The following is a 27,948-nucleotide window of genomic DNA, read 5'->3' on the forward strand; positions in this document are numbered from 1 at the left end:
GGAATATTCTTTGCTTGCAAACATACTGTAGTACAGAACATTGTTATGCAGCCTAATATGTAGTAAAAACTGTAGTGTGTTTTTTTAAACATTCCTGTGTGGTGACACCCCTGAGCTCTACAGGAGAGCAGCTGTTTCCAGAAGTGAATTATGGCTCTTAACTGCAAAACACTCTTGAATGTGCATCAATGTCCGTAACCCAGTGCATTCTAGGATTTTAAGCTTCTGAAAGACATTCTGTATCTTGCAGATTTATTTTTTCCCATAGTAGGCCTTCATATTCCTAGGCTAAGTCTCAATAAGCAATGAAAGAAAGTACTACATGGTACAATTTTAAAGTAAGTTACATCCTAATTGCACTTGTATTTCTATTAAAAAATAATTCAAATTATAGTCAATGCCTGTGTTACAGATGAGACTTCAACAATACACTATACAGCTGCATTGTTTTCACTTAGTTACTCCGAAGGAGACAGAAAAATCAAAACTCTATGCTGGAATTACTCTGTAAAATATATCAACACTTCTACACAAATGAAAACTACACAGACTAAAGCACAAGACACGATATTCAGTACAAACCCAGGAATTTTGAACTGAAACTTGAACTGACTCTATGCACTTCTTCAGCAGAATTCTGTTCCAAGCCAGCATTTGACATCAGTTTACAGTAATTGAAGAAAAAACAAAAACAAAACAAAAAAACCCACAAACAACAAACCCAAAAACCGAAAGACAATGAGCATTAAATCATGGTCTGACATGGAATGAGTCCCTTCAGAATTTCAACAATATTTACCAATACGAAACAGTTAAAAACTGAGGGGGTCAAAATACGCTGACTTCTAGCCATTACAGGAGAACAACCCTCCTTATCTGGAGTAGCAATTAACATTTAAAGCTCTGTCCTTAGCAGCATTTATTCTACCATAATATGCCCACTGCATTACATGTTGTGTACTTTATGCAGGAAATGCTGTAATACCTTTCCAATGAGTACTGAAAACAAATAATGTCTCAAATGTAACTAAACTGGTCACATTTATGTTGCTCACTTAAATTTAGTTTTTAATTACTTGTACAAATAGTTTAAATCTGAAAAAAAAAAAAAAAATCAGATGTTTTAAACCAGTATGTTAGGTTACATTCTGTCATTGTTATTTAGCTGCCTCATTCATATAGTCCCGCCAGTGGATGATTAATACCAAAAAGATAACCATTTCTTGTACATTATTTAATACTCATCCTAAGTATAATTTGCAACACAGTAGTAACACTGCAGGTATAGAAGTAATGCTTCCTATCAGGCATATGAAAAGATTAACACTCTACCACAGTTGATGCTGGTGTATTTATACAGAAGGCTTCTCACATATTATTTCAGTCTATGGGAGGTAGATGTTTGTCTATGAACTGCTTTATATCCATCATCTCCTGTTTAAAGATAAAAGTATACATTAGCTGAAGCTCCATACTAATATATATTCATGTTCACCATTCCAGTTATAATGAGCAGCTGGGCTACAAGTACAGAGTAATTAGCTCTCGATACAGTTGTACCACTTTGCACACAGCAAGTCAAGGCTGATAATGCTTAAAGGCACCATGCACTCAGAGGAGGCTAAAATACAAGAAAGAGAGCAAAGACTACTTTATTACCCTCTCGTTCTCTCTGAAGTTGAACAAGCAAACTACATATTAATTATCAGGTGACCTGAATAGCACCAAGCTGAGCATGGACAGGATTTGAATGTGGTTAAGACAGCACCTTTGTGTATACTTTGAACTTCTGTGAGTTAACAGAAGTGTGAAAACCCAGTAGCTCTTCTTTCTAAATGTTCAGTTTCACCTTCACGATACTTCCTTCCCTAAGGAAACGCAATACAGCAAACTAGACTGGGAAACCAATCCGTATTGAAACTAACTAATATTTTTATTAAGACTATGCTGTAACAAAGAGCTCATTATGTGACAACTCAATGATACTACTGCCTAAACAAAACACAACTGTGTGCATCCTGAAGAGGCTGTCCAAAGGTACAGTTCCCACAAGATGCAGCAATCCAAATTAACAAAGTTACTGCTGCTGACAAATGGCAGATCTGTTCCTTGCTTCCTTTTCTGTTTCTCGCTTCTACCATTTGCTTTGTGTGAGTTCTGATGCTTCAATTCATGTCAGCTGCCAAAACTGAAATCAGCAGCTTTTGCCATTTTAGCAAGTTCAAATGGTTCAAGGAAATACCTGATCAGCCCCAGATCTGGTACAAGAAGGAAGAGAGTGCCACAGGATCATAAACAGAAGGAATTAGTCCACCCCTTTCTGGCAGCAGCAAGCCATTACATCAGCTCAACTGTGTGTTGAGCCAGACCCATAAAAATAGGATCTGAGGCTTCCTATTGTGTACCATCAACACTCCTCCCATCCCTCCCTATTCCTTTGATGGCTCCATCCATAGAACTAACAGGATTCTTCTCTCCAAAATACCAAGTTGGATTTATGCTGTGAGAATCTGCCTTCCAAGCTGGTGTTTTATTTATTTATTTATGCCTTTTAGCAAATAATAAAAATTTGAGAGAAAAAAACAGTATTTTATAGACTAACTGGCCTAGTCCCTAAACTACAGTCCTAGGAAGAAATTCCCATTAGTCATACAAACTTTTGCCTTTGATGCTTTTTCGGCCAGGCATTCAGTTAGTCATTAAAATAAGTCAGTAGCATCAAGCACTTATTTAAAAAACACCACACACACACACACACACACACACACACACACACACACACAAATAACAACAAACCCCACACAAAATTCCACAGACAACCCTCCAGAACCCCCACACAATACATATTTGTTTGGGAAGAGGGGGAAATTAACCTCCCAGCTAAAAAACTGTATATTAAGAAAATCACCTCAATACATGAGCTATGCATCATGCCCGAGTAAGTCCTGAAGGTTACGTTGGCAGGATTTACCATACTCTTCAGCTTCTCAACAGTGAGAGAACCAAACATTAAAGGAACCAATGGGTCACAGTCCCCATGGCACTGAAGAACAGCAATATCTTTGTTGACACCACTGATAGGGCCCTGTTAGGGGTGGAATCAGAGGAGAGAAGAGAAGAAAGAGATAGTAAGTATGGCTAATGACTTTGAGATAAAACAAACCCCATGGCACTATGCCCTGTGGGATGACAAATCAGTTAAATTCTGAAGAAAAAAACAAAAAACAAAACCACAATGTATAGTCTCTAAGTTCCTTATGAAATAAGCTCTGTGCCCGACACATTAAGTTCAAAAACCTGCAAATAAAACTGTGGCACTAATTTCAGAACAGAACATCATGATTTTTGTACAAGTAAAAAAACCTGTTTAAATACCTAGTTCCTAATGAGACAGCGTCTTGCAGATGGAACAAATGGCAAACAAAATTAATATTCAATGAAAATTTGCTGAACCTTTTTAAGTTTCCTAGGAATGTAATTTTAAGCAGAGATAGCCATCGAGTATTTCCTCATTTTCTCTACTTGCCAAACTCTAGAACTTCAGAGCCTTTTGAGTTACCAAACAAGCGTCAATATTTGGTAATAACGATGGCCACTAATTCCTGCACAAGATACAATCTTCAGATATACCCATTCCCCAAGTGCAAATTAGCTTAGGAAAAAAACAAGTACCTGGGGAAAAGAAGCCCGCAGAGGAAGCCAACAGCTGAGGGCTACAACACCTGCTAATTTCTGGTGTGTTGTAAGAGCTGTATACAATGATAAAGCACCTCCCTGAGATAAAGAGATAGAAGTATTAGAATGGTGATGGTAATGTCCCTTTTAATGCTGGTCTCAAGGTGTCTGGTTTCTCCTTTAAAGGTCTTTCTTCTCTTTATTCCAATCTATTCTTCCTTAGAACCAACACTAAAATGATTATTCCTGTACAACTTTTATTTTGCTCCCTGCCTCTCCTCCCCCCACATTATCACTACTTTGATATTTTAATTTACTTGCATGGAGACTGAGGAGTTGCTTTATCGACCAAATAATCTATTAACCTACCTACCACTGATGTCTTTCAAGTATGAAGGGAAGAATTTCCAAAAAAAATCCAGATCATCAAATATCTACCATATTAATGTTGCATTAAAAATACTAAAAAGATTTTCAAGCAAAGCTACATACATTATGTGCATTAAGACTTAAACAGACTATTCATTTTAGTATCTTTTTTCCCATACATGATCATTTTCCAGGGAACAGTAATTATTTGCATGAAACTAGAAAACATTCATTTCTTAAGGAAAAAAAAACCTGACACCTTAAGATTTTAAAAGCACGTAACATCAGCTTTTTTCAATTCATTGTCTGGATTTCCCATGTTAGGAAAGCTAGGTTACTTCCCTAGAAAAAGACAGCTCTTTCCAACTATACCGTACCTGAGAAAAGCCTCCTAGAATAATTCGATTAGAAGGAATCCCATTTTTTACTTCTTGATCTATCAGTGCTTTAACTGCAACATAAAAGGCCAGTAGTTAAAAAACACTGTTCTATGTAAAGTCTAGAAGATGAAAGACTTCCGTGATGTCAACAGAAAGCTAGTGAAAGGAAAATATAGTCTGCTATACATTAAAAAGTATCAAAAGATATAGAGCAGAATCAGGAATTCCAGTGCCGCTGTACGCCATTTCCAAGGAGAAAAACAGGCAAGTCTTGCAAAAGCCCCACGGCCAAGAGGACGGCATCCTCTTCTAACCATCCAGCATCACAAGTGGATGCTCATAAAGCTCTAACCTGCTATGCTACTCAGAAGCTCTTAAGAGTACGCTGGTTCCCATGTACATTTCATACTTGAGAGTATGAAGTCTTTATACGGGCAAATTGCTCTACTTACTCATTTGGTTTTAAAAACAAAAACACCAAACCAAACAAAAAACCCAAACAATGCACTTAGCTAAACTTTGATCACCAATAATACAATATATACATATTATTTTCCCTAATAATTTTGTGTTCCTAAAATCTGTTTCAGACTGATACTTCATTTTTAAGAATACTAAGAAGCACTTTTAAGACACAGAAAGTACTCCCTAAGCATACCATTCTCCGCTGCCTGCTTGATCCCAGCTTCATCTTCCTGTGAATCTGGAGAAAGTCCAATGATATCAAACCTTACAAAAATATCAACAAAAGCATTACTCATTAGAGCATCCATTCCACTTCCCTAAAACACAAATAATAAACCTGGGATAATTTCCAGATGAAAATGCTAGCTAATATATTATTTAGTACCAAACACTCATAGATTACAAGAAATAATGGACAACCTGTGTATATGACTAAAAGGCTACATCTAGTCAACAAAGCTTTTCTGAGTTTTGATCTGTAACTTGCTGCAGATTAAGCAACTCAATTTTGACATTTATTCCAAAAATATCAGCAGGAATTTCAGTTTATAAGCTGCATGTACAAAATTAGAATACTGTTTAAAGAAATATAGGAAAAACAAACCCAAGTTACTTGAGAAAAAACAAAAACAAGTGGACAGGTTTAAAACCATTTACATTATCTTCTTATTTTTTATTCAGAATGGACATTCTAAACAAACAAACAAAAAAAAAAAACAGTTGCTAGATATCCAACTAACCCGCCACATATTTCTCACTAGTAGCAATAATACTTCTGCTCCATCTCTACTACTACTACGAAATCATACAGACTACAGACTATACAACTGTGTTTCGTATTTTAAGATACACAGATTAGTTCAGAGGAATAACCATTATCGTAGATACATAAAGAGAATTAAGAGTGCACTCATGAGCGCCCCTTAAAAGAATAGAACTAAAGCAAAAACCCTTTTATACTTACATGTAATTAAACCCAACCAGTCAGGTTGTTCATGTTTTAATTAAGAACAATGAGTTCAAACCCCTAGGTATCTTTTGATTAGAATCATCCGCGACTGAACAAATACTCACCATGATGGCATAGCCATGTTCATGTTCAAAGAAACTGGCATAACTGGCCTAGTAATAAGAACGAACACAAATGACATAAGATATACACCGAAATTTAATAATGCAGATGCAGTTATATCATGAAATTACATATCCCTAATTCCATCTTTCTTTCAAACCATAATTAACATCAGCTACTTTGCAGTGTCTCTTCAAGAAATCTCTCTTGAAACCTGCCAGCCCAAACACATTTAATATTCAGGGCTGAATTAGCCACTTTCTATGGAGAGCAAGCAAAGCATTCATGGGCTGCCTTATATGTATGTGGGGGGGGTGGTACTGCATATAAATCATATACATATTTTATATATACAATTCCATTATTTCTAAATAACATTTACCACAGTTCTACACACTCCGTGGATAAAAGCACCTTCCACAGCAGCATCAGCCAACCTAAGGAAGCAGCTAAATGTAGCATACTGGTGGATATAAGTCTGGCCACACATGCTTATCTCAACAGCTGAATCTGCTTAAGCAGTGGCTGCCTTCACTGGAGGACTCATTCCCAATCTTACACTGCTTCACAGCATCTGTTCAGACACTCCACAACCACTTCAGTGGACCATGCTACAGATTAAATCTGGCTATAGTTTTTAATCTACAGAAACCAAGGAACATAAGATATTATGAAGAAATTCTTTACTGAGGGTGGTGAGGAACTGGAACAAGTTGCCCCTAGAAGTTGTGGCTGCCCCATCCCTGGCAGTGTTCAAGGCCAGGTTGGATGGGGCTTTAAGCAACCTGGTCTAGTGGAAGGTGTTGGAACTAAGTGGTCTTTAAGATCCCTTCCAACCCAAACCAGCAAATGATTTTATGATTCTATGATTCTATAAGTTCTGCAGGGAAAAACTGAAAGAAAACAAAGGGCAAGAAACAAGAAAGAGCAGATACTGCTAAGCTCTTTTTGAATGGCTCAGCAAAGCATGGCCATATGATAAAATAAATTAATAAATCACTTCCCAGTAATCAAACCAAAATATTGACTATTTATCTCCTTATCATCCCTGCTCCACATCTCCCAAGACTGTTAGAGCAGAAGAAAACCTAAATTTTGTGTTAAAATAAATTAAGATTATAGTTACTTTTTTCTATCATTAAGTAAATACTAGATAGATCTTAATGTTTTATTTACTGACTCCTCACCTTGCTTAGAAGTATTTCACTTCTCAGATTGCAAAAAGACAGCTCAAGTGACCTTATTTACTGAAAATCTGAATACCCTGTGAACCTCTGAAATTTGCTGTTAGGTAACAGAAGTTTCATCTACTATATGCCCATTTAAGTCTAAGTACATGTACCTAGTACAAAGTATATCTAATCATCAGTAGAACACAGAAAATTACTCCTTGTTAAAACAGGCTTTTAACAAATTACTGTTGGGGGGAGGGAAAGGAACAACCAACCCAATTCAGTGAAAACATAAAATCAAAATAATCTGTAATTTTGCACATAAAACCTTCCAAATCTTTTTTCAGTCTGAATTAGTAATAAAAATATGAATAAAATTGCAGTTTTGCCCTAAATAAATCACACAGCAGCTCCCAAAAATAACAAAATACTTATTAGTATCAGCATTATTTTACAGTGGTGCTTTATATTAAAAAATCCAAATCCCATCTGACTTCATCTGTGAGAGCATCTTAACATACAACTCTACAGAAAAAGGTTAAACAAGAGAAGTTACAAACTTACGCATGTGGGCAAATGTATTTTACATGGGGGCTTTTGATACCTGCAAGCGCTTCTGACCATCCATGCCTGTTAACAAAAGATACATTAAATGCAATTTATGTTTGATTTAGCTCTTGTATTTCTGTGTTGGTGCAACAGCACAGACAAGTATTAAATATGCTGAATTAGATCAATATAAACACTTTTCCAGCTAATTTTTACATCAACTGCAGTATGCTATGAATACAGTACTAAACTTAAAGGGTTTGTTCTGCCTCTGAGTGTTTGTTGCATGTATACGGCCAGGGTGACTTTATCTGATTTGATTATTGCAGTTGCAGCACAGCTGCAGAAATACCACTTTGGCTCTAGGCAAAGCCTGCTCTATATTTGGCTGGTTTTATTAACTTGGGTGCCACAAGACATGAACACAGGTATCCTGCTTCCAGGCAGCTCTAGCCCAGAGGCTACTTTGCTGCTCCTGTAGAGTTAAAGCAGCTTCTTTCACAGATTTGTTTTTTTCCAAGCCACATTTCTTGATGTGAGATCATAGCGAGCTGCCACCTAAGCTAACTCAACAGGGAGCCAACCTAATCCATCAGATCCCTTAGCCTTGGGTCAGCTTGAATGCTCTTAGATTCAAGCAGTCCTGAACTACAGTCCAAACTACAGGTAGCTTTTTAACGTCAAGCACATGCTGCATGAATGCCCGGAACAAGCAAGATCTGTATAACAGATGAGTTATCAAGCTTCCTACAAATCAGGAAACTGGAAAGCACAATTTAAATAAACAGCTCTCAAAGACTCACTCCAGGACTCATCTAGACATGAAGCAAGCTGGACCCAAATCTGAACCTGGGAAGAACCACTGCCTGTGCCTGCACTTGGCTTTCCGGAACACACAATAGGACCTGTATTTCCTGATTTTTCTCATTATTCAGTATTTCTAACTCACCCACTTAACTAGATACTGGAAAGTTGATTGTAAGCAGAGAACACCTTTAACAAATTCATCAGTGACACAACGGAACTAATGAGACCAACAATAGACAAGCCATAAAAGCACATCTGGTTTAGTTTTAAATTTAGTATCATCTTGAAGTTAATGTATGTTACCCAACGTTAGAGACATTTCAAACACACAGACAGCACAAACATTTGAAATACTGGCTGTATATCTCAGCCTACTTCCTACCAATACTTTTATATATACTATTAACAAACTGTGTGTGCTATTACTTGCGTAATATTTGCAGTATCACAGAAGGCCAAATAAGAATTCTAATGAGAAATACAACTGAGAAGAAGTAGTTAGGTAAGAATTTGGGGACTTCCTTAAGCCAGCTATAAATATTAATTTGACAAATTTGGAAAGCAACATTGTATACACATTTAGGCAGACTCCTTAGAACAATCCTCTGTGTTGTACCTTTTGTTCAGATTTTGACAAGTATGTACCAATCTTTAAGTGCCATTTATATAGGAGCTAAGAGAGAAAAAGAACACAACCTCTGTTAGACACTTCTCAGAATAAGAAAAATGCAGTTGGTGAACTGAAGTAAGCAATTTGAAATTTCACGTGAACTGTTGGTTCTCTTCAGACAATCCTTTTTTGGGTCACTACTGCAGCTCTTTTGGAAAAAAAACAGCAGGATGTCAAAGGCAGCTTTAGCTAATCTGATCTGCAGTAGCCAAAAGGAACAAATGCAGCTAAATCACTGTAATTCCAGGGAGGTGTTATGACTTGTTAATGCATACATTCCAGTATGCTCAGAGATGGAGACTGTGTTAGCTTTGTCACCAAAATGGAAATAGCACATTTTAGCACATTTAGAAATACAATTTATGTTATAGAGCAAATCTCTTTAACAAATTTAATCAAATCTGTGTTTTTTTCCCCTTGCCAAAACCAACATCAACCCAGTTTGCAAGGACCTGAATTCTAAAGGGTCAAAAGATTTTGAAATCAGCTGCTGAACAATGGTGCCAAGACACTAAGGCAGTTCTGCTGCCTCAGCTGTGTCCTACCAGCAGTAAGGAAGAGAGATAATGCAAACAAGGTGGTGTGTCAGCACAACAGAGCAAACATCTCCACTTGTAGAATACTGCCAATTGTATGGATTTCACTCTTTTTAATGTATTAAGTGCCCAGGTTACACAACTTTCGCTTTTGAAAGCTGGCTTTTTTATTAGTTCCTCAGAAAAAGTTTGTGTCTTAAACATTACAAGTTTTAACCCAGAGGCAACATTCAAGCTTCAGGTAACAAAAACAGTATTATGCAATTTTGCCTGTAAGGAAGAACACAGACAAAGCACTCATGCTACTTATTTTCAGTATCGAAGCGTGAATTTCTTTAAGGTCTTCCACCAAAAGAGCTTTCAACGCACTCGTAACTTTTAATTCAGTATCACAGCACACACAAGCTTCAAAGGGAAACATTATACCACACCTAGAATGCCCCCAATAAATTCTCCACTCTTTCCATTTCTACTCAAACATGGAAATAACAGGAACAAGGAAAGCAGGGTATTTCACAGCTTATTTGGCTGGGGGTTGGTTTGGGGTTTTTTTTACTCTTAAGACTGTATTTCAGAAAGAGAAATCTGTAGACATTAGGTGACTCCTTAAGACTTTGCTTAGATAAAAGTGAGTCTGGATTTTAATGCAAGTATGACACACTGGAGAAAAAAACATGGCCTAACTACAACTACTGGCAAACCAGCAACCCACAGGTCTGGAGAAGAAAAAAAAACAAACAACCCTCTAAATTTAGACAAGCACAGGAATAACCAGGAACCTACTCTCAGGAAAGTGAAAGATGAGAAACCCACAGACTTTTTTTTCCAACTTTGACCCAGAAACAAAAGAGGGATCACATTCAGACCAAATTAGGTGACTGAAAAGAGAGAAGAAAAACCTTTTGAGTACTCATGCTGGGAAATTCTGCATACATATTTGTCATCATCACTCCAGCACACATGAAGTTTCATCTGTTGTTAGCCCCTGCATTTAGTTAAGGGCTAATTAAGAAGCTTAAGTAACTCTTAACTACTCACACCTTTAAAGCATGCAGCCTTATATTTGAAACTACAACTATTAAGCATGCAATAGACGAGGATACACACCCGGTATCTCCCAATCCGTGAAGAAAAATGACCTAAAGGGAAAACAAAACAACAAAACGTAGTGGTGTAAGATTACTAAACAATAACCACACCTAACCTGCGTACCACAGTGGCCCGCACACGATCACACAGTTTGCAGCTCCACACGACTTTCTCAAAAGAAAACTCTGCTGCACTTATCCCACCCCAGCCCTCCCCCATGCTGGCTCCCCAGACCCCAGGTCCCTTCCAACCCGGATCCCCCTCTCTCCAGCTCTCCACCCCCTCAGCCGCCATCAGCAGGCGCACCCGCCCGTGTCCTGCACACGGCGCCGACACCGATGACCTTCCCGTGCCCAGCGCGGGCTCCAGCCCCGAAAGGAGTGGGACCTCAGGCAGCAAAGTAACAGGAGAGACCTGTCAAAGTGCCCGGGCCGGGCCGCCCCGCCCCGCGATAACTCCCCCCCCCCACAAGCACCAGGCGTCCACCCTCAGCCGGGCCGGGCCTGACCGCGGCCTCGCCCTCAGGCTGCGGGGCCTTCGCCACCGGCAGGACTGGCACCCCCCGCCCGGGGTTAAAGCCACAGCTGAGAACAAAGGGGGGCGAGGGCCCCTGGCCTCCGACGCCTGCCCTTGGCTCGCCCCGATCCGCACTCACAGCAGCTGTTGCCTTCCTGGCGGCCGGGACGATGGCGGGGAGCGGCGCCGACATGTTGTTGCCGCACATACACCGGGCTGCGAGGCGGCCAGTGGGACACCGGCCAGGAGCGGGGAGGCGGGACTGGCGCCGGGCCAGGAGGGCGGGGGAAGGCGGGCGGGAAGGAAAGGAGGAGGAGCGCGAGCGGGGAAGCGGCAGCGGGGGTGGGGAACAGGGGAGCCGGGCGTGGTGGCAGGACCCCCACACATACACCCATGCCCGGTGGCAGGAGCCCCACACATACACCCATGCCCGGTGGCAGGAGCCCCACACATACACCCATGCCCGGTGGCCGCCTGCGGGCCCCGCTGTCGCCGGGGTAGCGGCAGGAAGACGGCCATATGGAGTTCAGAGTTTGAACTGCCTTTCACCTTAGAATCATAGAATTAACCAGGTTGGAAAAGACCTTTAAGATCATCGAGACTAACCTTTACCCAAGGACTGCCAAGTCCACCATTAAACCATGTCACCAAGGACCTCATCTACACAGTTTCTGAACACTTCCAGGGACAGTGATTCCACCACTTCCCTTGAAAGCCTGTTCCAGTGCCTGAGCACCTTTAAAACTGCCTTTCAAACAGACAGATATCTCTGCCAGATTATTTTGCACTTGTATACTGTGATTTGTACATGTCTGTGGTATGTTCCCTGTAAAAATCATTATGCTGTATTGACTGTGCATATTTATTAGCTGTATGTATTTATGCTGTATTTTATGCTTAAGGTAAAAGGGATGTTAGAGTATTCTTAAATAGGTAAATACAAAAGAATAAGTCATGGGAAACAGGAAAACCAGCACAAATGCAGTAAACGGCAGCACTGTTAGACGGAACTCATTTGTTCTCATCAGATCAGATGCCTTCATCACCAAATTAAAGCTTTTGGCCTACAGCCAAAGAGTCAATGATTCTTATTCATCTTGAAATGTATTGGGCTATTCAGGCACTCTGTATTGAAATTACTGGATCATGCCAGTCCATTCCAAATACTTAGACCAGCTCCGAGCAAGTATGGCAAACACATTTCTATCACAATGAAAGACTTTGTTCTTTGTCTTCTGTTCCATACATCTTTGTCAGATACTTGCTCCCAGAAAGTCAATCTACTCCTTGTACTTGCCGGGTGGTATCTGGCTACCAAGGATGCTTTCTTGGCAGCTCATACAACAGCTGAGAGCTCACTATGCTTCTTTCACATCCTTCCCACTAGCATGTTCCACACCAGGCAGATATGTTTTTTCATAAAGCTTTTGCTCAACAACCCTTATATTTTTATCAGCATGGCTGCATCAAGTATACTGCAGAAGCCTTTGTGCCAGCTGTATAACATTAAACACACAGCCTCTTTTGCCATGGTTGTGAAGATGCTTTGATACATGGCATTTATGCCAGGAGGTCCCTGTTATTGCTAAAATTGGGTTATTTTCACAGGTAGCCCTTTGTGTTTTGATTTCTCTCTACTTTAGTGTGTGCTCTTGCCTCACCTACTGCACCCAATTCACATCTGTTAAGAAAATACAGCTCACGCATAAAAGATTCCTAAAAGATCTGGAGCTTCCCGTTATGTCAGGTGCTTCCCCAATTATGCTGAACCTAACTCTTGCTGTAGAGAATCCTTTTGGGACATGAAGAGTTTTGTGTTCCTTCTCTCTTTTGCTATTTACTGTGAAAATATCACCTCCATGAGCTGATGAACCTCTGGGCTAGGAGATCAGTACTCTGCTCATAATTAGACCAAGCTTTTAATCTTTTAGGCAGTATAGCTGGAGTGATCTTCCCTGAATTCCCAGCTGCTGCCAGTGAGGCTGAGGGGCACTGGGGAGAGGTGAGCACTGGGTGGACTGAGCATGCACTCTGCCCCTTACAGGCAAATGTTCAAGGAACTGAGCTGCTGAAAACTGACTGATGGATCTTTCAGATACTTCCAAGTTGGCTGTCTCTTTACAGTGAGGTGTCTATCATACGGGTGATACTTCTCCATCTAATTTCAGTGTTCTGCTTAAAGAGAGCTTTACAAGGCAAACTGTGTATTTTTCCCTATCTTGGAGGCTGAAATGAACTTGGATAAGATGGCTGTCCATACCTGAGTTTGCTGTGGGTTGTTACATTGTAATTTGTATTTTTTTTAATTAATTTTGAAGGGGGTAAGAAGCTGTGCAGATTTCTGGGTGAAACTCACAAATTTCCGCAACATGATTTCCATTTCACCCGCTTACTCTCAGAACTAAGCTGTTATGTGACCTGTCCTCCAAGATGTAATCTGAAACAGACATTCACCAGGGAAGAAGGTTTTGGTCAAACAGAAGTTTCAGGACCAAAAGCAGGATATTGCACCAAGGAGTATTGGGTAATTTTCACAACAGGAACCGGCCTTTCTGCTAACTCCTCAGCAGCAGCTTCTAGAATTCAGTTCTTTGCCTACACCCTGCACTCCATGCTCCAGAGAGTAACTCACTTTCCACCAGACCCATATACTGGTTGAAACTGCTGTGTGACTTTCCAGTAGGTCTACTTCTTAGGTTAAAATAACAGAAGTGGTCAAGAGAGTCTCTCATCAAAAAATCATAGAATGGTTAAGATTGGACCTCAAGATCATCAGGGGCTATGAGCCCTTGTCTCATCACCACAGTCCCTGATGTGGTGGCCACAAGGATGATAAGGGGGCTGGAGCACCTCCCATACAAAGACAGGCTGAGAAAGATGGGGCTGTTCAGCCTGGAGAAGAGAAGGCTGCATGAAGACTTCATAGCAGCCTTCCAGTATCTGAAGACGGCCTACAGGGATGCTGGAGCAGGACTCTTCATCAGAGACTGTAGCAATAGGACAAGGGGTAATAGATTTAAACTTAAACAAGGGAAGTTCAAGTTAGCTATAAGGTTCTTTACTGTGAGGGTGGTAAGGAGCTGGAACAGGGTGCTCAAAGAAGTGGTAAATGTTCCATCCCTGGCAGTTTTCGAGGCAACATTGGACAGAGCCTTGGGCAACATGGTATATTATGAGATGTCCCTGCTCACGACAGGGGAGTTGGAACTGTATTAAGGTCCTTTCCAACCCAGACTGCTCTGCCCCGTCATCCTCATGGCACTCCTCTGGACTTGCTCCAAGAGCTCCATGTCTTTAATAGTCATGCGTATTTCCAATAAGTATTTCCCTTTAAACTTTGTTGTATTGATGCAGGGTGTAGCACTCCTGAGTTGTTCTGAGCACAGTCAGTGTTTTAGATGCAGCCCAATAAAGGCTTGGTGTTATGTGACTGAGATCTGCGAGTAACAGAAAAGTAAATACTGTGAAAGGATGCGTATTTTGGGACCCACGGGTATCCTAACACACGTTCGCGCCGGACTCTCCGCATCTTCCCCGTTCATCCCAGCACAGCGCGTACACGGCAGCAGCCAGCCGAGGCCCAAGGCGGCAGCCGCGCTGATCCCGCTCCACCGCCGGCCGAGAGGAGGCTTCAGCCGGAGGTGGCAGGGCTGCCCTGCCCGGGCACGCCGCACCTCTTCCCGCCCCACAATGCGGGCGCCCTGGATCACCAGGCAGCGTTCCCAGCCTCGGCCCTACGCTGCCTCAGCTCCCTCTACACCCCCGCTGGCAGGGGACTCTGCACGACACTGTTGAGAGGTGCGGTTTATGGTTCTGCCGTAAAGCAACTGTGCGGATCAGCATTGCGGCCGCCCTTGGGAGGTGAACGGACATGAGCGGGAATGGCGGGAGCAAGGCCCTGGAGCTGCTGCGGTCGCTTCCTCGGGTCAGTCTGGCCAACCTAAGACCGAGCCCAGGCTCCAAAAAGAAGGTGAGTGCCTGCAGCTTGTTGCGTGGGGTACGCGTCCTTTTTCTCCTCGGTGGCAGGACGCTGACTCGGCAGCGGCTATACCTGGCCCGATAGCGGTTGGCTGGGCGGTTCTCAGAGGGCCTTTAGGGAGATGGCTGCAGGCCCAGGAGAGCGTCTTCGCCGGAACAGGTGTGGGAAGGCAAAGGAGTGAGTGGTGCTGTTGTGTGCGTTGGTCCTGTGCTTCCCTTTGCGTGCTTGTAGCGGGTGCATGAGTAGCCATACGCATAGAGTTGATGAGTGGCCTTGGCTAAACCTCAGGTCCATTGTCAGGGTGTGAGCGGAGACAGTAAAAAAGTAAGGAGTACCAGATGCTTATGGAATGGGGTAATATATTTTAAAAGGGACAGTTAAAAGGCTTAAAAAGTAGTGTGATGCCAGGAGGATTTGTTGTTACTATTGTTTTATCAAAACCAAAACTAGATGGTATCTTCCTTGTCTTCTTGTAAAGTGATGGAAAACTAAATAAAAGAAACCAGGAAGAAACTCTCCTAGTTTGGGGGGAATATCAATAAACAGGGGAATGAGGTTCAAGGGCTAAAGTCATAGGAACAGAGAAATGGCACCAAGCAGCACTTCCTTGTCAGTGCTTAAGGCTCCCTACAGATGCCTGCAGAGCTGGTGAGCACTGCGTAGTTGTAGCCCAGAAACTCCTCTTGCCTTGACAAGGCAAGCTAATGGAAATTCTGCTCTCCCTGCAGGTGTTGGGGTTCCCCTGTCAAGTTGCTTCACTTGGATCTGTGAATGCCCAGGGTCAAGCAGAGCTAGCAGTCACCCTGTAGAGGGCTGGAGTGGTGATTCTTAAGGTTTTTCAAACTAATCCAGACTTCAAAATGGTATTTTCAGGCTTAGCATCCAGAAGATGTGAGATAGTCTGGACTCGAGTTTTACTAGAGTGGATGCTTTCCTGCTAGTGTTTGGTCTCAGGACTGTGTTTTTCAAGGCAGCTGTTGGTTTTTGGAAGCCAGTTGTTTTTTTTCAGCTCGAAAATAGAGATTTTTATATGCTCACTGGCTCTTTAGCAGGTAATTTGGGACTTCATCTGGGAAATGAGATTCTCCCCTCCCCCCTCCCCCTTTTTGCTGTTAACTGTTTGCCTTCAGTTAGAGTTTGTACAAGTGACCTCAACTCTGTTTCTCTGGTATTTTTCTTTTTGTGCCTGACAACCTTATTCTGTGATTAAGGAAGTTCCCAAATAAGAGGATTTAAGAGCATTTGACTTCACAAACGTAAGTTGCAGCAAAACAACTTGAGTTTTGACAAGGTCCTCTGACAGTCTAAAATCTGGTCAAAGTACTGATTACATTCCGTTTGTGACCAGATGTTCCCAGCGTACTTGTGCTAACTAAAGTCACCATGCAATCTGGTGTCTGTATGGGCAACTGCCAGAAGGCGGGAGGGGGTGTGCAGCTGGCAGTCCTTTTGCTTCCAGGTGTTCACACCCACTCTGTATTTTGTGCTGCTGCTAGAGGTTGTGCAGTGACCCAGAACAGGGAACTAAACCATCTGAAAGCAGGTTAGAGGAACATTTAATTCCCTGACCTGTCCAGGACAGAGCTGCACAACTGCTTGTATCAGTGCAAGAAACTCTATAAGGAAGTATAGCATGTGAGCTGGGGACAAGTCAGTTTCCTTTGGTAGCAGGGATGGTCTAATCTAGCATAAAACTGCACTTGATCAGTATTTGGGGCTGTTCAGCCTGAAGAAGAGAAGGCTGTGTGGAGACTCATAGCAGCCTTCCGGTATCTAAAGCGAGCCTGCAAGGATGCTGAAGAGGGACTGTAGTGACATCAGGGACTGTAGTGACAGGACAAGGGGTAATGAGTTAAAACTTAAACAGAGGAAATTCATGTTGGATATAAGGAAGAAGTTCTTTACTGTGAGGGTGGTGAGACACTGGAACAGGTTGCCCAGAGAAGTGGTAAATGCTTCAACCCTGGCAGTATTCAAGGCCAAGCTGAACAGAGCCTTGGCTAACATGGTCTAGTTTGAGGTGTTCCTGCCCCTGGCAGGAGCGTTGGAACTGGATGATCTTTAAGGTCCCTTCCAACCCAAATCATTCTATGGTTCTATGATTTAGTATTAATACAGGTAAGTTTGCATCTTAAGTCAGATGTTGTTTCATCTATTTGAAAAAAAAATCATTAATATATGTCCGTACTGACTCTTCTACTAATATGTCATTTCATGTTAAGTAATAACTTTGGAAAACTCACAGACACAATAAAGAGCAGAAACCATCAAATTTTGTATTTTTGTAGTGTTAGGCTCATAATCAGGTACCATGATGTAACGAGCGTTTCTCAGATTTGAGTGAAATATTCTGAATAGTCATCCAGTATTCTGTGCTGCAGTCTAGCTGCATGAAGTGTTTTGTAGAATTAGGTGCTTGAAGCTTGGTTATCTGAGTGTTGAATGGTACTGAAGGGTGCAGCTGACCTGGATTTTAAAGGTTAAAAAGGTTTACCTGTGCTCATCTCTTTGATCCCATTCACCATTTAGCTGTGCAAGTACTTCTGCTGGTGTGAGAAGATGGCTCAACTGCAACTTAGAGCTGTAGTGCTACTTTAAAGTGCTCAAGAAACTAATAACTTAGTATAATAGTCTTTAAAAAATAATAAAGGCTAAAATAAAATCTGTTCATTTATTGTCAGTAAAAATTGCAACACTAGCAGACTGTTCAGAAAGTCTGAATCCATACAAGAATTCCCTATATGTGCACAGCATATATAGTCTGTTCTCCTGCACCTTGAAGCAGAATTGATTTGGGGTTTTTTTTTCTTTGATTTCTTTTTTCCGTTGTCAGTTTTGGGAAACTCCTGAGCACTGACTAACTTTCTCATGAAATAGGAGGAAATTTCAATAGTTAATTCAGGAAAATTCTCTAACTTAGAGGTGTAAGAGGTAGGATTAAATACTGGTATTCCTTCTATAGCAGTATGTGTTCATGTAAACTTTCAGACTGTTTGTGGTGCCTGCCTAGAGCTGTGTGTGCTCTGCAAAAAACGTATTGAGTCCTTTCTGGTTTTCCCCTTAGAAAAGAGATGTCTCTTAATTTTTCCTCCAGAATCACCTTTTTGCTTAGTTGTTTGTATCTCTGAAATCTTATGTTTTATAGATACTTCTCTTCAAAGTAGTTGACTAATGTATTGCTGATTGTTTTCAAGGAGAAAAGACGTGGCCGTGGAAGATATGGAGGTAGGAAGTGTGGTCGAGGTCACAAAGGAGAAAGACAAAGAGGAAATCGCCCCCGATTAGGCTTTGAGGGTGGCCAAACTCCATTTTACTTGGTCATACCAAAATATGGGTTTAATGAGGGGCATAGGTAAGTTCATTCACATTTACGTATAAATTGATCATTTTCTGCTTTTCTTGATCTTTCTCCTGAAGCCAGATTCTAATATGCCAAAACAAGCCTAACTGAAAATGAGATAGTCCTCTCAGATCGCTAGCTTCCTTACCAGCAGAATCTCCCACTTCATGTGAGATTATTTTTTTAATGAATTAACTTATTTTCTGTTGGTGTACAGCTTTGCATATTAACCCTCTTCTCTGCGTAATCTCCTCCCACCAGCTGAATGTGTTTCTCCTCTGACACTGTTCCTCCATGTGTGCTAGTTTCTTTAAGCCTGTCAGCACAGCAGGTAACCTATTGAACCAACTGGGAAAAGCCCCATTGACTCCAGCAAGGATGTTGGGCATGACAGTGTAATCCGTAGCCTTGCTTTGTTATTTCTCTTTGCTGTATTCACCTGAATCTCTGATCTGCTGCTAGCTAAACAATTCTGCTTCTTTTCATGACTCTACTTTCTTAGCCCTGCAACATTGCAGTGTTTTGTCTGTCTGTGCTGAGTCTGTTCTACCTATGGTCTTAACAAGCACTTTGATATCAAATCTGCTGGATGAGGCCAGTAAGTCATGTTTCACTGTTGTTCTCCTCAGGCATTGCCTTGTTTGGCATTGCCTTGTTTGACATTGCCTTATTTGACACTCTGTCCTCTTTTCACATTGTGCTTGTTTGTACTTTGTCCGTCTTACAGCTTTTTAACGTTTTAAAGTATTCTTCTAACATGTCTTTTTCGGCAGTCACTGTCCGTAGCTGGAGAGCCATGTGCCACTGTTCTATTAATTTCTTTCCCTTATATTGTCAATTTTAAAAAATTAATTGTGGTGGGTTTTTTGTTGTTGTTGTTGTTATTTAAAGCTGGTTTTGTTTCCTAAGATAGCATGTGTGTTACCTGGGTCACTAACCATTTTGTTGCTTTAGGTGTGGTCATGAAAACTTCTGCACCCATAAAATGCTGTTACAGGCAATAGTTACAAAAATATGCCACATCTAGCAGACATTTCAAGAACGAAAAGGCTAATGTGTGTTTGCTTGTGAATTGTAAAACTTGCAGTTTGTTTCACCTGCTAATATAACTTCAAATAGTTGTGCATTTTTGTATTTACATGCTTACATGTGTGCACCATAACTTACAGACCTGTCCTGGTTATTAAAGCTTTTTTCTGTGAGTCTTACTAGTTTTGAAATGTAATTCAAACTTTATTTCCAAGCACTGTCATTTCTTCCTGTTTGTTTACATTATTATAAGAGTAAATGAGAAGCACCTTAGAAGACAGAATGTAGATTTGCAGTCCAAAGGAAATGCTGCACAATGCAGATACTGAGCTTCTTATGTTAACAGTGGGCACAAGTGCATCAGTAACCAACACCAAAATCCAAGCTTCTGCAGTGACAAGAAATTGATAGCCTTGCTCTTTCTTACTTAGCTTCCCAGTAAAAGATAAACTGCTGCTCAGTTTTTCTGCTACCACTCACCAGTTTCCACTAGCAGTGGTCAAACTGTATGAGAGTTTTAAGCACTGACATCGGTGGAATGCAGGAGGCATAGACAGTGAGATGGGGAAAACTGTTCTGAGGATTTGCTTGTATTCTAAATTTAGAGCTGCGTAAACCCCAAAATTAGGTTCTGCTGAAGCTGATGACTATTGATGAAATATTCCAGCTTTCTCTGGGGATATGGGTTAATGTGTATTTTTGCAATGTTCCTCCTTTTTTGTGGTACTTAGAGGAAGATTCCATTTAGTACTGATGAGATACCAGGTACAGTGGGAATGGACTGAAGAAGTCTTGTTGGATATAGGCAAGCTGTGCAGGAGCACGTGCTGGGTTTGTTTTGGTAGTCTTTTATATGGGAGGAGAGGATATATTTGGTTCTGATTGTGTTTTGCTGTCTTTGGCTTGTTTTTTGTGGGGGAATTTTCTGAATGTATCAGTAAAGCTACCAAGCTTGATTCACTTTGAGCATGGTAGTTATTTAGAGCCCTGTTGGCTTCCCAGGAAATGCTGACACTTTGATTCCTTCATTGATTAATATCATACTGGAGATGGGGTTGTATGAACAAACTCGAAGGCATAATGGAATCCTGTGCTGTAACTAGGGCTTTTATTTGCCTTAAACTTAAAATTTTGCCTTATGGATGGGTGTGTTTTAAACATTTCATTGGTAGTGTTAGGAGCAGGTAGAAAATGGACCATAGTGTGCAGTATCTCAGTTGACCACTTCCTCTTAAAGCTTCAGTTTTGTAAATTCCTGATTGTTTTGTTTGGTTGTTTTTCCTCTCCCCAGCTGCAGACGTCAGTACCAACCACTCAGTCTGCAGAGGCTGCAGTACCTGATTGATTTGGGTAGAGTTGACCCCACGCAACCGATTGACTTAACACAGCTCATTAATGCCAGAGGTGTAACGGTGCAACCTCTCAAAAGGGACTATGGTATCCAGCTGGTGGAGGAGGTATGCATACTAGACTGTCAGATTCTTTGCCGTGTTTTGGAGGCATCTTTGCTTCATATAGTTTGCTGTGGAATTTTTGTGGTAGTAAATCCACTAGAGGGCACTGTGTGTTAGCAAAAAAAAACCCCAGGATGGAGTTTTAAGACCTGAGAGACTACAAAAATGATGGTGAAGGAGGACATAACAAGAGGTCAAACAAGTATTTTGCGCAGAAGACTAGAATGTACTGAAGGAAATGTATGCATGTTTTGGAAAGGCAGAGGGTTTATTTTTTCATTCCGCCCAGGTGACTGAGCAATTTGGTTACCTTTCTTGGTGCAGGGAACAGACAAATCATAATATTTTGCTGGATTTAATGTTTCTACAACTCTGCAGAGAAGAATAAATGTATGTCATGAAATACTTATTTTAATGTTACTCTAATATGTGTTGAAATTTACAGGGTGCTGATATTTTTGCAGCAAAAGTAAATATCGAAGTGCAGAGGGCATCTGAATTAGCAATTGCAGCCGTAGAAAAAAATGGAGGTGTTGTAACAACATCATTCTATGATCCAAGGAGTTTGGGTAAGAATTTCTTATCCACTTCTTCTGTTCTAAAAGCTTCAGCAAAACACTGTTATAGAAATGTTGAACTGTAATGCATCCTCAGTTTTGCTCTTTAGCCCTAGCAATGTTTGCAGTCATTTACCAATCAGCCAGTTAAAGAAGTCCAAGAAGCTTTGTAAGTAGAGGAACTAATAAAAAAATTTGTTTTAATTTTTGTCTTCTTTCTCACACGTTTAATAACACTGAGAAGATTCAGGAGAAGAAGATCTGGAAAACACTGTGCATGTTTATATTTTTAATTTCAAATACTTTCCAGTTAAAGTGAGGAAATAACTAAGTTACAGAAGCTCAGAATCATTCCAGTCAAAATGGCTATTGTTTTCAGAACACTTTCACTGAAGAATGAGGCTTTGCTTTACTTGAGGCTGCATCCTGCCTAATATTCATTCATGCAGTTTTTATTGACAATAATGGAGCTTTCATGTGTGAATGAGGCTGAGAACAAGAGGAATAGACATTTTAGTGGGCAAAATCACCCTGGAGTGATACAAGTTCTTTCTTTTTTTTTCCAATTGGGAAAATAATCAAAATACTGAGATTAAAATGATCCAGAATGTAATTTGCCAAATTCAGTAAAACTTGGGGAGAAGAGGATAGTCTCACAAATGATTAAATAGGTGCATGTGCCATTCATTCTTGACTTAAAAGTACTTAACAGAAACACCAAATTTGACGTTTGTTGGTACGCTGTGTAAGTAGCCATGCAAATGCATAGCTTCTAACCTGAAAGTCAGTCCTTTAAATAAATGGTGGCATCTAGCATAGTATCTTTCCAAAGTAGACATTCTAAATGTATTAGAAGTGGTAGTTCATCCAGACTGTCACTGTAAATACCAGTTCAAACAGAGGTGTTTAATTAAACGAAACTGTTAAACCACTATCTCATTCTGAACAAGAGTATTCTGAAGATTTGGGGGTTTTGCTTGATATTTGTAGTAAGAGTTGAAAAATTTATTCAGCACAAAATATCAAATTAAGAAGGTATAATTAATGTCTTTGAATATGTCTTATGAAGCATAGCATCTATGTTCTCTCATGTCTGCCCACAGAAATTTTATGTAAACCAGTATTATTCTTCCTGCGTGGCCAGCCTATTCCAAAGCGAATGCTTCCACCTGAAGATCTAGTCCGTTACTACACAGATGCCGGGAATCGTGGGTACCTGGCAGATCCATCTAAGGTTGCAGAAGCCAGGCTTGAACTTGCCAAGAAATACGGCTACATCTTACCAGACATAACTAAGGATGAACTCTTCAAAATGTTAAGCATGCGCAAGGATCCTAGGCAGATATTTTTTGGTCTTGCTCCAGGGTGGATCGTGAACATGACAGATAAGAAAGTTCTAAAACCAACTGATGAGAGGCTGTTAAAATACTATAGCTCATGATTTCAAGACTGGAGACAACTGCAGGTGTACAGGAAACATCTGGGTATGAAATAATGGATACCAAGTGGTGTTTGTTTTTTTTTAAGACTCCTGTTATACTAGACAAAACATAAATTTTTGTTCTTCTGGGGTAGCTCTCAACTTTATTATTGTCATAATACATTGTATGAAAAGTCTTAACATTTGGAAACAGCATAGAGTCTGACATAAAGTGCATGTTGAAGCACTTTCTCTTGCAGTGATTTGCTAGTTACATTATTGGATGGAATGTTGTGATGTTGCATTTATTTCAGAGGATGATCCCAAAGAGTAACTTGACATAATAATTAGTTTATACCCCCTCCCTGCCATTTATAATCAGAAACATGGCTGTACAGAACTCCTATTAGTTTTACAATCATACTACATACAGTTTTCTAACACATAATTTATAATGTTAGCTTGAATTCCTCTTGAGGTATTCACCTTTTTTCAGATGGGGAAAATCAGAACCAACTAGAAGTAACAATGTACAGAAGAATTCCTTAACCTGTTCAATACCATAGCAATGTTTTGCATTTTGCCATTGCCATCGATAGCAGTAGAGCTTGAGAGTGTCTTGATTTTTATCTTACTCCTTCAGGTGGAATTGAGGATAGGGTATGCAGTTTAAAAGAACTTTCTGTCTAAATTTAGAAGGCAAAAAAAAAAAGATATCTATCTTAAATCAGTGGCTTTTTTTTATTCAGTCAGAATTTAAAACTTGTCCAGACATGAATGTAATGTCATTAATGGAAATGCGTAGCAGAATCTGGAGTTAATGAATACTAGAAAGTGGCTGTAGATTGGGAAGGATGAGGGTGTGATGAACAAAGTACACAATTAGGTCAGTTTTCAGCTTTATCACAAGTTGCATATGTGACAGTGTGCAAATGAATTAAGATGATGTGAGAAGTTATGAGCAAATTCTTTTTATCCATGTATCAGGTTGGTGTCATTAAAATCTTGAAAGACATTTTCCAACAAATGTATGTATTGTCAGTCTCTGCAGAGTGCTGTATTACTGCTATGCAAGAGTATTCTAGGTTTCACTTGCAAGATTAGTTTTGGCGTTTGGGGTGGTGAAATGAGTAAACTGAAAGGTGAGAGAGGAAACTAAGTTATCAGAAGTTGCTCTGACTCCTCAGAAGTTAATGAGATCCCTCATAGTTACATGAACTTTAATAGAAGCTGAATTTGGCTTTAAAATAGGGATAATTTGTTTATTAGGATGCAGGAAGCAACCCGGAAGACCAGAACACAAGAAGTCGTTTTGCTTCCCAATTTTCATGTGCCTTTGGAAATGCTACTTACAGTTTCCTGTAGGTGCCAAACCAGTCCATCTCCTAGGGAAACCCCTTTGAGTGTCATGTTTCTCCTGTTTCTGTATAACACTGGTATTTTTCTGGTATACCTCAAATTTAAAAATCTTTTTCTTTCAGAGAATAACAAGAGGAGGAGGAATTTTGTAATTGGTGTTTGTCAGCCAGCCCAGATTTTTGCTTCACTCAACAAACTGCATTGTCAATTAATAGCAGCATCTGTAAACACAAATTAAGTCTCCCATTCTCATGCTCATTAACTAATCTGAAATTCAGAGCTTAACAATGGAAAGTCCCTAACTTTTGACAAGTTACTCTTCAGGTTCTATTGTTCATTTTGAATATGTGTTTAGATGCTATCAGTAATGGTAGTTCTCCTGACTTGTGGTTTAAGTATAGGTGAAACAGCAAAAGAACACCAATATAGAATTGGATTGTGAATAGCAGGAATTTGGTCTTAGTGGTGTTAACAGTCATGTTTTATAAGGTGCACAACACTTCTTTGGCACCTTAAGAGTAATACCGTGTGCCAAAAAAAGTATAGCTAGTGTTAACTTGAATGTGAGGTAAATAACTCTCACTTTAGATGTATCCTGTTCTGCATCCTGATGATTGTTGGTTTGGAACCTTAAATGACAAGCAATACTTTTTTTTCCTCTGTTTTTACAATACTACACTGCCTCCATTTGGGAAGGAGTTGGGGGGGGGGGGGGGGAAGAGTATTTATTGCCTTCCCTTATTTGTGCCATAATGTTTCTGTTTTTATGAATCAATTCACAATTGTATTTTGTGGAGGTAGTGGTACTCAACAGGAAAGCTACTTAACTGGAAGCGAAGAAGGAAGTTAGTCATATTAGTGAAGACCAGAAGACAAAAGTGTTTATGTATCATTGTGTATTTTGGGGAGGAGAGAGGGAGGGGGACGGCAACTTTGTTTCCACTCCTGCTCTTTGTATTAAAATGAACAAATTGCTTTTGCAATTTTTTTGTTTTATAAATCAACTTCTTTGATACACGCGTGCATGCACTGGTTTCTGTGTGTTTTTATAATGGTTTTCAGGTGAAAGGGTAACTTGGATAAAATGATAACAGCGAAAGAAAGAATGAAAACAGGAAACAGATGTCTGGTGACGTTGAAGGATTGGATAGCACTTATTCAGTGAACGACATCTTAGTCACAAGGCAGCTGTATCCTGGCTCTGATACTACAACGCTACAAATACCTTGGAGCCAAAACAGCCACGTTCCACAAAATCCGGTCATTCTGCTTTATAAAGGTGATCTTTTATCATATAATTGGAGAGGGCAGAAAGGGCTGTATGTTGCTTTATTTAAAATATGCAACTGTCTTTTTTTTCTTGTAACCTCTTCTGTTTACACTAGCTAGTGTTTTATGATGGTTGCTCTGATTTTTATTTACTAGTGAAAAAGTGACAAGGCTATAGAGGATTTCCTGTTCACTTTATCTCATCAGGAACACAAGGCTCCTGGCAACCAAACACAGAATTATCAAAAGCACAAATAAGTTATTGACAAGGTTTCTAATAAATCCATAGTAAACAGTCTCCCAATGGACTTTTGTTTATGTGAAGATCAGGCTCACTGATGCAAGACTAAGGCAGCACTGGCATCTAAGGCCATTCTCTTTACTTAGGAATACGTACCATGTTTTCATGTTCACCAGATAAATGATTGCTTTGGATATCCTGTTTTGATAGGGGGTTTTCATGTGCAACAATGTATTGCACAGCGAGAAGCACCCAATCTGCTGTAACCGGAAAAGCATTATCAGGTAGCTGAGGAGGATAAATGATACTTTTGCCATAAAATGCTGAAAGCCATGTCAGTTTTTTATTGTCAACATCGTACTTTTGAATGGTTCCTTGATAAAACTGATTACATATGTGAGACTGATATCAAAATAAAGGGCTCTGAATGAGTATGTGCCTTGTTATATCATACTGTGATTATATCATACTGTGATAATTAGAAATCACAGATTTCCTATGAGACTCTACTAACAGCAGCTGATCAAGGTACTTGCAGGTACTTGCAGGTACCTGACTGCAGATTCAAAATGAAGCAAGTTAAAACATGTATTTTCCCTTTTACTTATAACAAAAACATGTTACCTTTTAATTTGTTATACTTAATATTATAGCATTCGTGTTTAACGACCAGAGTTGATGGTGCCATTCTTTGATGTCCGTGAAGGACTAAATCTGTGGCCTTGATCTGGTTCTTCGCTGGCAGCATGCCAGCATTGTTTTGACATACAAGCATAATTGATGGTAGTGCTCAGGAAGTTATATAAAAGTGATCAATTATGAAGATAGCTTCCCATTGCTATTTTATTATTTTGCATTTTATTGCTAAAATTCAAAATGCTAATTTTGTACTGTTGAACACTGGGGTTCTGTAAAAATCTGTCTCTAATTTGAAATTGTTGTGCAAGTTCTGCATTTTAAATATTTAAGTGTTACATTTACACATACCTAAAATCAGAAAGATGCTGTGTCTGTCCAAAGTGGTCAGTTTTATATTCCATACGCTGATTTATGTCTTAAAATTTTGTGATCAGGTGGGAATAGGACAGAACCCACAGTCTGTACTTTATTGTTACGGTTCAGTCTATGAAAAGGTGTAGTTACAAGTCCAGGCATGACAGAATTCTTACCCATCAGGGGAAAATTATGAACTTTTTAAGCTCCATCTCCTTGCCCAGGTGTCCCCTCTTGGTCTTTTTTAGCAGAAATACATGGCATTGTCTAAAGTAAACATTGGTTTCTCAATGGAAGCAAACTGTCCTCAGATCTATTCTGTGTCCTTTGGCTAATATTCCCTCTGTTGCGTCTGCATCTTCCCGAGGTCTCTTCTTATTTCTCTCACTGTAGTGGTGGGAACTACAGGGCTCAATCATTCTCACAGTGTCATCCTGTCTGGCCCGCTCTGGGTTTGAAAATCTGGTTGTTTTATGTGCCTCTGGAGCAGGAAAAGTGTTGATCATTCCTGCATCTGTTTATACGAGGGGGTTTTTCATGGCTTGAGTTTCCTGGACTGGTGTTGCTTTTGTTGTTAAAAATGTCAACAGCAGTGTTGTTTACTAGTTAACCTTGTAGCTTCCAAGACACATGGTGTTCGGGGTCGGAAGGCCCCTTGAGTAATGGATTCAGAGCTTACCCAGAGTCAAGGAGCACCCACTGAAGGGTATCTGTAGACTGAACTCAGAATTGCACACTCTAGATTCAAGTCTGAATAGATATGGAATTTTGTATTCAATGCGTCAATGCCCAAATTGGTCTCTCCTTGAGTTTTGCAAACCCAGCCTCTGTAAGATTCACTCTGTCTCCAGATAGGATTGTCCTGTCTGGGCTCTACTTTCTAAACATGGGCAGGCTAACCTGGAAGTCTGACATTTCTTAATGTTAATCTGACAAGGGAGATGTTTTTCTTTCACTTCATTGAATGTAGCTGTGGTTCAGAGCTTCAAAAGTTAGAATCCAAGTTC

The 27,948-nt window shown here is 40.2% G+C and overlaps 2 protein-coding genes across 3 annotated transcripts; one reads left to right on the forward strand and one right to left on the reverse strand.

The window, feature by feature from the left end:
- Positions 1 to 1,024: 1,024 nt before the first annotated feature.
- LYPLA1 (lysophospholipase 1) lies at positions 1,025 to 11,575 on the reverse strand. 2 transcript variants are annotated; one of them, XM_061342948.1, is made up of 9 exons: positions 11,440 to 11,575; positions 10,803 to 10,834; positions 7,698 to 7,763; positions 5,964 to 6,011; positions 5,083 to 5,153; positions 4,422 to 4,495; positions 3,673 to 3,774; positions 2,909 to 3,085; positions 1,025 to 1,434 (listed from the first exon to the last, which is right to left on the reverse strand). In XM_061342948.1, exons 1-9 carry the CDS (start codon positions 11,506 to 11,508, stop codon positions 1,381 to 1,383), a joined length of 693 nt encoding a protein of 230 aa, XP_061198932.1. In that variant the 5' UTR covers positions 11,509 to 11,575; the 3' UTR covers positions 1,025 to 1,380. The 2 variants fall into 2 exon arrangements, with proteins under 2 accessions (XP_061198932.1, XP_061198933.1); XM_061342949.1 differs by lacking the exon at positions 11,440 to 11,575 and adding an exon at positions 11,260 to 11,369.
- Positions 11,576 to 15,110: 3,535 nt separating this feature from the next.
- Positions 15,111 to 26,382, forward strand: MRPL15 (mitochondrial ribosomal protein L15). The gene is made up of 5 exons (XM_061342967.1): positions 15,111 to 15,270; positions 18,474 to 18,631; positions 20,940 to 21,105; positions 21,548 to 21,671; positions 22,763 to 26,382. Exons 1-5 carry the CDS (start codon positions 15,172 to 15,174, stop codon positions 23,098 to 23,100), a joined length of 885 nt encoding a protein of 294 aa, XP_061198951.1. The 5' UTR covers positions 15,111 to 15,171; the 3' UTR covers positions 23,101 to 26,382.
- The last annotated feature ends 1,566 nt before the right edge of the window (positions 26,383 to 27,948 follow it).

This window comes from Neopsephotus bourkii, unplaced genomic scaffold, assembly GCF_033783945.1.
Source record: "Neopsephotus bourkii isolate Nb327-2 ecotype Australia unplaced genomic scaffold, CSIRO-AGI_Nbou_v1 NB_1820, whole genome shotgun sequence".
Lineage (NCBI taxonomy): Eukaryota > Metazoa > Chordata > Aves > Psittaciformes > Psittacidae > Neopsephotus > Neopsephotus bourkii.